The sequence below is a fragment of the Nymphaea colorata genome, chromosome 10 (assembly GCF_008831285.2).
Source record: "Nymphaea colorata isolate Beijing-Zhang1983 chromosome 10, ASM883128v2, whole genome shotgun sequence".
Classification (NCBI taxonomy): Eukaryota; Viridiplantae; Streptophyta; class Magnoliopsida; order Nymphaeales; family Nymphaeaceae; genus Nymphaea; species Nymphaea colorata.
Genome location: NC_045147.1, coordinates 24,215,839 through 24,229,224, shown reverse-complemented (window position 1 = coordinate 24,229,224; position 13,386 = coordinate 24,215,839). Strand labels below are relative to the sequence as shown.

At 39.1% G+C, this 13,386-nt stretch overlaps 3 protein-coding genes across 3 annotated transcripts; 1 reads left to right on the top strand and 2 right to left on the bottom strand.

The window, feature by feature from the left end:
* The first annotated feature begins 4,351 nt into the window (after positions 1 to 4,351).
* On the top strand, positions 4,352 to 5,909 carry LOC116263256 (uncharacterized). Its single transcript, XM_031642919.2, has 2 exons — positions 4,352 to 5,460; positions 5,751 to 5,909. The coding sequence occupies exons 1-2, from the start codon at positions 5,174 to 5,176 to the stop codon at positions 5,785 to 5,787; spliced, it is 324 nt and encodes a 107-aa protein (XP_031498779.1). The 5' UTR covers positions 4,352 to 5,173; the 3' UTR covers positions 5,788 to 5,909.
* Positions 5,910 to 7,215: 1,306 nt separating this feature from the next.
* Positions 7,216 to 7,756, bottom strand: LOC116263126 (protein RALF-like 1). The gene has a single exon (XM_031642731.2). It carries the CDS (start codon positions 7,732 to 7,734, stop codon positions 7,381 to 7,383), a length of 354 nt encoding a protein of 117 aa, XP_031498591.1. The 5' UTR covers positions 7,735 to 7,756; the 3' UTR covers positions 7,216 to 7,380.
* Positions 7,757 to 10,425: 2,669 nt separating this feature from the next.
* On the bottom strand, positions 10,426 to 11,125 carry LOC116262983 (rapid alkalinization factor-like). The gene has a single exon (XM_031642538.2). It carries the CDS (start codon positions 11,070 to 11,072, stop codon positions 10,704 to 10,706), a length of 369 nt encoding a protein of 122 aa, XP_031498398.1. The 5' UTR covers positions 11,073 to 11,125; the 3' UTR covers positions 10,426 to 10,703.
* Between the last annotated feature and the right edge of the window lie 2,261 nt (positions 11,126 to 13,386).

The window sequence follows — 13,386 nt, the reverse complement described above, 5'->3', positions numbered from 1 at the left end:
TGTGTAAAACAGCCGTCGGCAGCTTGATCAGGGCTAGCTTTCTGAAGATCCAAGAAGTTTGGATGTGCACAATTATGTAGTGAAATGTTCAAATTTGGACATAGCTTGTTGCAGATCGAAGGTTGGCTGTGCATTGGCCTTTAGCAAGTCCACATCCCAAACACTACTCAAAGCCTCAAACCATGTCTACAAATCACTAGGGTCACACGGTGGAATGCAAGAACGCGTGTTTCCTTGAGAGAATAATATTAACTTCAAACCAATCAAAAACTTGTGATACATTTAGACACGCTATTAATAAACCAAGGGGGATGTTAGACTCTCAGGAGGGCAGTTGCTAACAGGAACACACCATATTTTTTGGGAACAGAGAGTTCCTATCGAACGCCCTTCAACACTTGTGGCGCCGCAGAGTGAGAGCGCATAGAAACCGAGCATATCGACCATTTCGTCAAGTGGTAATTGAGGGAAATTTAATTGCGAATGTGTGCAAGTATATCAACTGTTGAAAACCATGATAAATAATAAATATATATTGAGTGTGCAGATCAACAAGAAAGAAGTAATAATTTTATGATAGTCATAGCAGTTGGTTATGCTGCAATATTGTAGGTTGTAGGTTGGCATTTCTTCACTAGACATTAAACATGCTACCTTAATAAAAGAGTCGAGCTCCCTACTCTTAACAACGTTAAATCAGAAGTTATTAAAGGATGAAAGAATAATTTACTAATAAATTCAGAGTTGGTGTTCATTTGCAAAAAGGATTTACTAATAAATTCATAGTTGATGTTCATTTGCTGCCATTGTGTGCATAAACAACAAATACGATTAAAAAAAAATGCCTGGAATTGCATGTAGAAAAGAATCTAATGATCTTGGGCCATAGCTAGCTAGCCTTTAATTGTTGCTTTATATCAGCATTATTTAATTATCCTGAGCATCATCACCTTTTACATGTAATTCATATATATGGACACTCAACATATGATTGTTAGAAGAGACCATACATTCTTGGATGATATAATGGGTTACTAAAATTTCTCGGCAAAAAAACCAATACACAGTTTAGAAATTACGAAGACCTGTATTCGTAACAACAGTATGGATGAAAAGAAAGCAAAGGGAAGGACGGCAGGAGAAAGAGAGAGATGTGGTTACTTGAAAAGGGCTTTAAACTGCTCCTGAAAAATCAGACGATTGAGAGCTGGTGAACAGGAAAATGAGGAAAACCGACTTTCTTTTCAGTTATGCTTAGTTTAAGGGTCTTTTAGTGTTTTTAGGCAACAAAATATGGCTCTTTGGTATTTTTTGTAATTGTGTTTTATGCAACTACCGTCACACAAAGGTGGTGATCTGTGGCTAACGAGCAAAACTTTTAATGTGAAAGGGCCACTTTGTTTGGCTTTAAAACTAATGATGGATTTATTATATGCTCAAACCAACCACAGTTGGCTAACCTGTGATTCAGATTCAGATCGATAGATGACTGGGTTGTCGGGTTGACTCGTCGAGTTTTAAAATAACTTGAACCAAAATAATGAAACAGGGCGGAGTCAGGCCAATTTGAGACGAATCATAGTTAAGTCAAACCAACCTTGACTGGTGACCAAGTTTTTTTTAGCAATCCAAACTCGTGCCCTAGTCAACTCAACAAACTGTGGCTCAAAACCATAAGAGCGGATTTGAAATTTTTTCAATTAAAAAATTAGGCCGCGACAATTCTTATCTTGAAAATTGATGGATTTTTTTTTTTTTGTTCGGTTAATAGAACCCTTTCAACATCACCATTAATTCTTGTTCGCCATTTCCTATTTTTTAGGAGGCGTTTCACTGGGTCCTACGATGTGAAAGCAAATGACTAATTGCATTTTCACGACAGACTGCTGCCCAGAGTTGTTACTGAAGAAATTTAGTCTATTAGATACTTTTGTGAGATTTTTTTGTTTAAATTTTTTGCTTAAAACGATTTTTAGGTCCTAATAATGCTGGCGAGAAAGAAATTACAAGAGCTACAAAAGAAATATATTTAAAGGCAAGCGAAACAATTATATTTTTCTTTATTTCAGAGCGAGTGGTTTGTTTTCATGGTTTATCCAACTTGTGTTATAGGACCTATTACTATATAAAAAATAAGCACACTGACATTTGAACCACCCACAGAGTCTATCGAATGGACCACCTTATCGCTCGCCCTCAACGAAACAATTACAATTATATGTTTTGAGAAGAAGCCAAATAAATTAAAAATCTGGGATGGACCCGACCTTAGGAAAGAATTATACTGACGTGCCTAGGCCCCGCCCCGGCTTTGGAGGGACTGCCACATCTCAAGCGAAAAAAGTTGGTGCTATACTGGCTTGTATCGGTGCGGTGCCAACTTAGTTCTTCTCGGCCTTTCCTTAGCGTTGAAATATATACTCCCTCTTTGAAGGCCAACTTCTAAATATCCACGAGATCTGGATGTGCACAATAATGTGTTAGTTTTCGTTTGAAAATCTGCCTTCCTAGATTAGAAGTTGCTCGGTTCAACACAAATTCTAATATGGCGTGTTTTATTAATTTGCTTTTAATGTGATGCTTTTTAGGTTCTGATCACGCTTATGCCTCCAGCCAAATCTCTTCTTGCTCGACTCCATTAAAAGCAAGGAGTAGTATCTTCTTAAAAGCATAAATTAGGAGCTTCTAGGCCCAGTTTTCTTTCTGTCATGTAGCCAAAGTTTTTTTTTGTAAGGGGGTGGAGGGAAGAGGATCGTTAGGGTTTTTGGCCCCTCATCAGATTTTAAAAACTTTAAAAATTTATATGCAAAAAAAATTATAAAATTTTTTAGTTTAATATATATAATTTTTTATTTATTTTACTTCTTGTTAAAATTTTGAAATTATAGTTTAACCCCTACGACAAAAAAATTCTTAGCTCAATGCAAAAGAGCAAAAGCCTTGTATATAACAAGGCTTCTGGCATGAGCAGCTCTGGGATAGCAGTTGCAGTAGGGAGTGCCGGCCATAGAAAACGGCATGCTCCCCTTGATCAGCACTTAGTAGCTGATGTACTGGAAAGCCGCCTTGACGGCCTCCAAATCTCCTCTCCTCCCCAGTGTGGAAGCCACATGGGAGCTGGTGTCCGCAGTTTGACACCAGCCTCACAAAAGTGTATTAGTTTTCATATTTTCATATTGTTGTTTGGAATATATGAATGTTTCTATATATAAATGCTCAAAAAGGATTGTATTTATTGAATTAGTGCCCCTTTGTATCAAAATTGGAAATTTCTGATTCCACTAATGCTCCTCTCCTCTGCCATGGCAAAGTCCGACGAGACCATCAACGCCACTACAGCCACCACCATCATCAAGGTGATGTTAGGAACAAACAACAACTCTTCTCACGCACTCTCAAGAGGGGTTAAAAGCAACAAGAAAGAAGATAAATATTTACGTGATTCAAAGCAATAATCTTATACGTCCACGGTCGCACAGATCTTTACTATTCACTCACAGATGAACACAAACATTATCAGAGAAGACTACATTGAAAACTGCGGCCATTCTCACAACATAAGGATTAGGGCGAAACCCGCATTTGTACAAAATGACATAAATGGCCTTACATAAGAAAAAAAAATCCTTCGGGAGCGAACGCCCTCGAACCCCAACCATACCGGTATTGCATATGAATATTTAGTATGAATCAAGTTCCATACATCAATAGGTGAAGCGAGAGCTAAGAATCGCTATGGTTCTCTCCCTCCCCCGATCTCTCTTTCTTTAGTCACATACGAATCCGCATATTGAAACCGTAAAATTCTTTTGGTGCTTGTTCATAATAGGCAATACTTCGTTTCGAGTAAAATCTGCGATGATATTTAATATTTTGAGTAAGTTGTGGTTCGTCATACTATAAATATTCTAAAAGAAATCACTCAAAAAATTAAAGCCGTTGCAAGTCTCTAGAGCCTATGCCAAAAGTAATTGCTTTTGTTGTTTGATAAAAGAGTTTTTTTTTTCTTTTTTTTTTACGGCCATCTTTTTGAACATATTTATGTGTTTAGCAAGATATTTTAGTCTTTTTTTCAAACAGCATAGATATATAAGAGTTTTTTTATTACCGCCAACTTTTTGAACATATTTACGTGTTTAGTAAGAGTTTTAGTCCTTTTTTACAAACACCGTTGACATAACGATATTACCACTACATTACACATGTGCCCGTAACTTTCTTTCTTTCGGTTTTTTAAATTAAAAAGAAAATTAAATACTTTAAATTGATTACAAAATAACATATATAAAAAAAGAGAGCGTTATCCAGTTCTTTTGCTAATAAGGATGTCAACCTAATTGGATTCAAATGAAATATACTCTTAATAACATTTTTTTTGGATATTCAAATATTTAGATCCAAATTTAGGTTGAAATACGAACAAAGAAAAGTTACATTCAACCCCGAAATCCGATTTTATAATCCAAATGCAATCTGAATCTGTTTTTTATCCGAATCTAAATTTTACACCAAATTTGATTGATTTTCAACCATGCAAGAGCATTCGATATAAGTATTTATTTAAATTTTGTTTTCCTTATCTGGTTTTTGAGAATGGTTCGATCGAATATCTAACGCCAATCAAATATATTGACATCAGCTCTTGCACTTTGACTTGTCTTTTTTGGTTTTCTTTTAATTTTCTTTTCATGGTGAACCTTTTCGACTACAAAATTGAAATTTTAGGACTGGAAACAAAGAAATTACTTGAAAAACCAGCGGTATTTTGAGACTATTTTACTCATTTCTCATGCATATATGTTGGAACTGGATAAATATAAAGTTTCATGGACTGATTGTAATTTGCTTTGACGATCAACTTGACTAATAATGTAAAAAATAAGTAGAAAATTAACCTTTTTTTTTTCAGGAAGACAACGACAATTAGTATTGTTGACTTTTAAGAAATCGCCTGACACCCCTCATGTTCGAACCATAGTAAATCAATCAAATGCTTTTATCTCCATTCTCTCTCTGTCCCTCGGTGTGTGTGTGTGTGTGTCTCCGGAATAGCGCTATATCTTCTTCGCCGGAGTTGCAAGAGCCAGAAAAATTATGCTTCAGAACAAGCGAATTAACAAATTGAAAATCCGGGATGGACCCGACCGTCGCACTAGGAAAGAATTGATGGACAATGGCGTCTAACGGGGTAGGCGGCACTGGGGAGAACTGCGACATCTCCAAAGGAGCATCGTTCATCTTTCACGCAGTAATTCCTAGCAGTAAGCCAAACCCATCCATTTCTCCTGATCTGCCCTCCCCTCATCGAGGCGTACAATGGGAAAGCGACACGACGCTCCACGAAAATGTCGGCCGGTTGCTCATCGGCTCCATCATGTACACTTTTACAGTTCAACAAGACAGGGAAAGAAAGAGATGGCAAGTGGCCCTAAGAGCCCACTGGAACAGTCAGGCAACCAGGTACAGAAATTGGTTTTCGTTTAAAAATCTGCCTACTTAGCTTGGAAGTTCCCTAGTTCAACGCAAACTAAAGTGGGGGTTTCTTTATGTGATATGATGCCTTTTAGGCGCTTCATTCATTCTTCTTACTCCATCCCAAATCTCTTGTGACGCAACTCCATTAAAAGCAACAAGTTTATGTATTTTTAAAAGCATGCATTGGGAACTTTAAGTCCCAGTTTATTTTCTTTTCTTCTTATGGCTAGCTCCATTCTTTTTGAATAACAGATGCGTTCGTTATCCATGTGCAGGCTTCCGCATCTTGAGCGCGCGGTCCCTCATCAATAAGAGATCAAGGCTAAATGTGCGCCACTTGGGTGCTTCTAACTCCTCTTCTTTAGGCGAATACCCAATTGAATAAGCGAACAAAGGCACATAAATTCATTGTTCAGTTATTTGATTATTTTGGAAACCGATGGCTCCTTAATAGATATTGTTTCTATTGAATATTGACATTCAGCAACACGTTGACGGTTTTATTGTTGAATGCGGGAAAAAGATGCACAGCGTATTTACGGTGCATGAAATTTTAATTTCTGGAGACATTGTTAAGTTGATAGCATGATACAACGTTGTTAATCCTTTGGTTAGTAAACAATTTGTTTTTTATTCTTTCCTTGTATTTTCAGATTTTTTTTTTTATCTTCAGAAAGATTCAAAAGTTATTACCAGGTCGATATATAGTTGGGCTCATATTTTTAATTTACAGAATAATAATATTACACTAGCTAATAAATGAGTAGCCCGCATGACGGCCCCCAGTTCGCCCTTGTTCTTGGTCGTCGGTAGATGGAAAAATTATATACTAAATCGCCCTAGCTTGTTCAAAATTTTTTATCCTAAAAGGAAATCAAGTAAACTTTCGGACGCATGCAGGTTTAATTAAAGCTTTTACGAGGCCCGACATGGGAATGTTTTGAAGTAATTGCATACATATGGAAAAAATCATCTCGGTCGAATTTCATAAGGATCATTCTACGAATCATATTTATTTTTACATAAACAGTTTTCCCTTTAAAATTGGGTATCATGTTTTGGAGAAGCGGCATATGTAAATTCATGAGCATCGTTTTTACTAAACAAATTATGATACTTTCGTGATCGTACCAACAGATTTTGAAAATCTACGAGCTTATAAGTTAAGTATCTACAGACGATGCAATCAAATAAAAAAAATTGAACAAAGAAAATTAACTTCTTATTTAACCACATCCCAACAGTACAGATTTGTTCTTTGTGGTAAAATCAAAATTCGTCTTTTCGTTCTGTTATGCAGAATTCAGTGTACTCAAGAAATTCAAAAAACATTCGGATATTTGTACTGTCCGAGATCCTTTTAGAATCTCATTAGTTTATGCATCAAATGAAGCCATCCGAGGGCAAATCTGGAGAGTTCAAATCATAAAGGGAGGACGTTTCACGGCTATAATTAAGTTTGGAAAAAACTCTTATTATCCCTACTATAAAATCCTGAGGATTTAAGAACAGTAGAATTAAGATCACACCTTCTTTCTCCAGCTTTAAATCCGACATTTTTTCAATGCAAAATGGTGATCGTCTAAGCAGATTTTGAATATATTGGACTAGTCAGACGCCCCTTAAATCAAACTTGATTTTGTCGGTGTAATTGCTATCGTATTGTACAATCGCTTTGCAGAGGATCTGTTAATCTTCAACAAGAGATACCGGAGACGGATCATTAAGGGGAGAGCCCGTTGACTGTTTTATCAAGTATCTTCCTGATTTATCTTATATTACATACGCCTTGAACGTTCCCCGCCAACTAGAACAAGCAAACCATAAATGCGTACGCACTCTCTTACACGTTAACGAAAAAAGATCAGGAAAACAAAACAGGAGACGGAACGGAAGAAGTTGACTCTAAGAGCGGGCGCAGCGGGTGATGACGGAACAGGAGCGGGTGTAAGGGTTGGCCTCTGCGCCGGGGCGGCAGTTGTAGTAGGAAGCGCCGCTGACGGAGCAGGGCGTGCTCCCCTTGATCAGAGCTCCGTAGCCGATGTACTGCGACGCCGCCTGCAGGATCCGCCGGTTGATCTCCGACTCCATCCCTATCTGCTCCCCTCCCATGCACTCCTCGATGGAGCTCTCGCATGCCCGCCGCCCATGCAGCCACCCCAGCTGGTCGCCTCCCTCCCCACTAAGCAAGCCTGCGTCCGATGAGACAACCAATGCCACCACCACCATCAGGATGAAACGGGAGCAAAGAGTCGCCATGGTTCTCTCCCTCTCTTCGGTTATCTCTGGAATTTCTCTGGTTGTGGGAGAAGATCGGTTCGTGCTGGGTTTTATAGGGAGGGATGCATGTTGACCACCCACCGACGTGCTTTTCAAATCAATTATTTTAATGTCATTGGCCTATAATCGATTTATTCTCGCAATTATTAGTAGTAAGAAACGATTCAGACTTAGGACGGGTAATCTTGTGTAATAAAGCTGCGCATATACCGTGGAACACACGTTAGAAAGTATCAAATGGGTAAAAACAAAAAAAAAAAAAATCTCGAGGAACCTATTTAATTTAGTCCAACCAAAACACAAAACAAGTTGTGGAATATTAAGCGTCGGCCTGACACTATGGCTTATGGATTGGTATGAAAGCGTTCCTCTTCATTAGAAATCAAATCTTGCTTCTTCTCAAAAGTACTGATAAAGCTAGCCCGTCCCAATCTTCCTGCCTGTCACACACACAGCCCAAGAGTGAGTCTTCGAAGCATCCGGATGGCCGAAGAAATTCACGTCATATATGTAGCTCGAACATTAAGTCCTTTTGTTTTTAGGACGCTAGTCTATGCTGGGGAAGATGCGATAAATAGGTAATAGTCTAATACCTACCTATTGCATCTTCTCTAACATATAGTATTGTCAACCTAGAAACAAAAGAGTCTAATTGATATTCAAGCAATGTCCCCTTATCTGAAGGCAGCTTTATTTTTCACAATTCTTAATTGGCCAAAAAAAGTCAACTGGATTATCTTAGAAGCATGCGTGTAGTAGCCCCGCTGAAGCATAAAATACAAAAAAAAAAGAAAAGAAGAAGAAGCAGATAACTGCATCATATGTTCAAATGTTAAGCAACTTGTTTAATTAGCTTCTCCAAAGTGATTTGCTTTCTAGATACTCAGAAAAAGAAACTGGCATGCTTTTTTTTTATTGGGAAATATCCAGCTTTTTTCCCGAAGTTTCTACATTTGGGAAAGATTTGAAACTTATCTAATTTATGGAACATAAATTCTGAGAGCATTCGCTCGTCGCATCCCCATCTAAATTTTATTCTTTTCACTGGTTTAACTTATGTATGTTTCCTACATATTTGTGCACCCGAGGGTTCTTAATAATTTTTGTGGAAAAGAAGGCGCATTTGCCGACCGGGTTGCCCACAAGGCTACGACATATAAGTAGAGTTGATTAGGAAAACACTTTATGATGGGAGTTCAAGCGACATGAGAGGCGTGTGCGAAAATGTGACTGGATAGAGTGGCGGGGTCGGGCCCGAAGCCGAAGAAAATATTCCAAAAGAAAACAATCATCAGGAGATGGATCGCCGTGTTGTGAACTTATGAAATATCTGGCTTTTAATGATGGAAAAATCTTTGTAACAACTTTCTTAACACAACATCAATACCTTTTGTGATTAAAGATGTCATATAATGAATCTCAACACGGCCACTCTATCATTGAAGGTCGAGAACCACTTCAACCTTCTTTCTCTTCTTACTCTAATTTTTCAATACGGAAATGTAGTTGGACTTTTGTGGGCTCTGGCGTTTGCAATTCTTTTATGAATATACTATGAAAATTGTGGGGCAGATTATTGGAACACTTCAATAATTGTTTCATGAATTATTCATAAAACAGTTACAAACTGTTCTGATTGCCAAACCACCAGATGTAATCTGGTTGTTTTCATGGAAGATCATGAGGAACAATATTTCATGGGATTGAAACTTGGTAGAGAGAATAGGAATCATATGGGGGGAGGCTGAGACTGGAAATATCTCTTACCAAAATGGCATGTCCCAGTAAAATTGCCATTGATTAACGCTGGACCTCGCCTGTTTGTCTTACTTTTGGTTGTTTGTCACGCTCAAGCCTGAAAATCAACCATTTTCCAAGCAGAATGCAGTGTTTGGAGATCAGGAAGTTAAGTAACGTGTCAAACAGACGGGGACTTTAATGACGACTATGAACTTAGTTCTGTCTTCTTATGTCATCTGATTAGGTCAAATTATGTCGTCAAGGCTGAAGTTGGACCAGTTCGTCTCTGGCTCTTCGCTACATCTGTTTGACAGCGATCATTTCATGAGCAGCTGAGACGTCACCAGATCCGTCCACCATGCTCGGGCTAGGTAATTAGTGAGCAGCTCAGCGAATCCTTCTTTGAAAGTTAGATAATTGGCGAGCTGGCGGTTCATTCTTTACTCATTAGTGAACCAAGTGAGCATACACATACTTCACATTTCCGTCTAATACTTGATCCCAATCATACTCTACATGTTATATATTGCAAGATCGCAACAGCATGCTTGATAGCATACGAGAAATGCTGTGTTCTGAGAACGGCGGCGTTCAGTTCTCACCAGATGCTGAATGGAACACGGTTTTGAATCTCACCATTTAAGTGACACTAGAGACACCCGGTTGTAAATGAGGGGTGTCAATTGTCCTCAGCAGACACATGCCCACGTAGTCAACTTGATTAAAAAAAAAAAAGTGTATAATGGCCATTGTAATGACATATATACAAGTTGGCATGAGCGAATGTCGAAGGTGTCAAATTGAAGATTGTGAATCAAATTCCAATCCTACCATTTTTGTTGTCTTAAAATTTATGGCTCGTTTACTATAACACAACATTGATCGCGAAATCGTGAGCTTCAAAGTAGCAAATATATATATTTCTTTCAATGAAAAAACCAAGCGTTAAAGTTTATTTATTTCTCTTCATAATTTATTATTGCAAACAACAGAGAGTCAATAAACGAGCGACAGAAGGAAGGAAAAACAGAAGAAAACGAAGAGGACCGTCGTAACACAGGGCTGTATGAATCTACACAAGACACCGTTGTAGAGATCAGTAGGAGCTGACACGGGATACTAGTGAATAACGAGGAGAAGTAGGAAGAAGAGGTTTAATTGGGTTGCAATGATGAGAAGGCAATCAAGAGGAGGAGGCGGGAGGTGAATTAAGAGCGGGCACAGCGGGTGATGTCGTTGCAGCTGCGGGTGTAGGGGTTGGCCTCTGCGCCGGGGCGGCAGTTGTAGTAAGAGGCGCCGCCGGTGGAGCAGGGGATGCTGTTCCTCTTCAGCGCCTCGTAGCTGATGTACTGGTTTGTCTGCAGGATCCGCCGGTTGCTCTCCGAGTCCATCCCCATCTCCTCGGCCTCCCAGCCAAAGCACTCACCGATCGTCCCATCGCACGCCGGCCTTCCAGGCAGCCACCCGACCCCACTCTCCCCGCTCAGCAGCCCCGCCTCTGCTTCCCCCGTCAACGACGCCGCAACCAGCAGCGCCGCTGCCATTGCCGTAAACAACTGAACGCCGAGCTTAGCCATCGCTTGCCGATGTCTCGACTTCTTTCTCTCTGTCGGTGAAGTGGAGGAGGTAAGAAGAAGATGATTAGAGAAGTTCGTACTTGTGGGGTTTATAAAGGGAGATAATTCGGTAACACCTGCTTCCCTGTCCCCATCTTTTCCGATTCATTTTGTTTAATGATTTTAGCTACGATCAAATCATGGTAGTTGGGATAAGGTAAATAAGAAAATTGGACAAAAAGAAGTCAGGTATATTTTTTTATTAAGTATTGTTATCTCTAGCTGAGTTCAAGTTTCTTTCAAAACACTCAAGCCGAGTTAGAGCTGGCTCAACTCAGCTCGGAGTCGCTCAGAGTTCGAGCTGGCTCAACTCAGCTCGGATTCGCTCATGAACAGCCCTACTCGTAAGACTGACTGTCGATGGCAGCTGGTTCAGTCACAGCAGGGAGGATGGTGGTGACGAAAACGGTGAAAACTTGGTGCAAGCACCGGCCGTGTACTGGCTTATCAAACACAAAAACACCTTCGAATTTTTTTTTTTTTTTTTTTTTTATTTCAGAAAGGTATCACCTAAATGGTGACGATAGTCCTTTGAAACCTTCAAAACCAAATATGCCAGCCTAAATTATACGATTCTATCTTGTTTTTTTTCCTAATGTGATTGCCGACAAGTGCTCAGCAGGTTTGATTGTGACCACTTATAAAATTAATGAACACCTTCGTGAATTTTACCAACCAGAGCCAACTATCAGCAAATTAATCATAATTAGTTGTTTTGATTTGTTTATTTTTTACTTGGTAGATGTTTAATAGAAAAGGATTACGGATGTTTGATAGAAAAGGATTACCAAAACACTCTGCTTTCATGGACGGTGAAATTACTAACAGACATTTGCTTGTCAACTTATGGACGGAGAGGTGAATAAGGGCAGGCGGTCGAGTTTCAAAGAAGGGTGGATAGTTAGGTTTAAGACCTGCACAGGCTATGACTTCGGCTAGGACGAGTGAGTTGTGTGCGTCTTTCGGTACGCACAACGCATATACGGTAGGGAGTTTGAGATATTTTAAAACTTATTTAAAAAGGAATATGTTTTTAGCATTTTCGTTTTTTTTTTGTCTTTATAATTTTTTTTATTATGAGCATTTTAGTGCATGGAATTTTGGTGCACAGTAAAACCCGTTTGGGTCCTCGAGGTTGGTATGTCATCGAGAAAACATTCTTTCAAGTGGAATTTTTCGTCCAGGGTAGGTGAAAACTTGAATGAAAAGTTCCTTGGCTTGACCGAGTCGGGCTTAACTTCTTCTTGTGTTTTGAACTTGTCATTTTAAGTTTGTGACGTTCACAAAACAGAAAAAGGTTCATTTCTTCAAGAATTTTGTTCAAAGAAATGCTTAGAGGGAGAGAATATTGGGGCTGGCCTACTTGAGAAGCTGATCTCAGCCACCTACCTTCTCAGAGTTGTTGGACTAAAGTTTAATAAGAGGTAAGGTGGAGTTACCAAATCGTACTTAGAAATATTCGTCCAATTAAAAGTTTATCACTAGAGTTGGTCGCAGGATTGGTAGAGTGACCAACTTTCCCAGGCCTAAATTTTCCCAAGACGTGACACGCACTACTTTGGTTCCCACCAAACAAACAAAAACCAAATTAGATCAGGGCCTTAAAAGCTTGAGATATCAAATCGATGAACGTGTGCCGACAGAGTTGAGAAAGTTAGTTTTTTTCACATGAATTGGGAGCACTTAGTGTAGAAGGGAAACAAACAAATATTGTGTTCAGACTTGGATTCACGCGGACTAATTGTAGAAACTGATTTGAGGAATTGTCGGCTGTGTGAAATCATTGTGCCCTGCTTGATGCCAAATTGGAATTAGAAAATCGTTCTCTTCACGGCCGAAAGACAATGCACTTTCTAGTTGGTGACTCTAAAAGAATAACTAACGAGCACAAGAATTGATCTAAATGGCTAATAACAGCCTCCGGAACTCCCATTTTGAGAGCATCGTAGCTGATGTTACACTAAGATGGTTCACATCTGATGTTCCTGAAGCGAGCAACCGACCGCCACTGGTCCATCGCTCCAATTAATCTCGCAAGGACAAAAAAAGAAACTGTGATCATGGTTGGGGAGATAAATTCCGGTCCCAAACATGGCCTTGGTTAACAATAGTCTTTCTCTCTCTCTCTCTCTCTCTTGATTCATCTAGGCGCACTTTTGGTTTATAGCATAATTTGAACAAGATAGGTCGCTAAAATCTAGTCCAATTTTTCAAAGAATGGTGCATCCTTTCCTTATCTCCTTTTTTCTTTTATCTTTCCTTTACTTTTCTCACT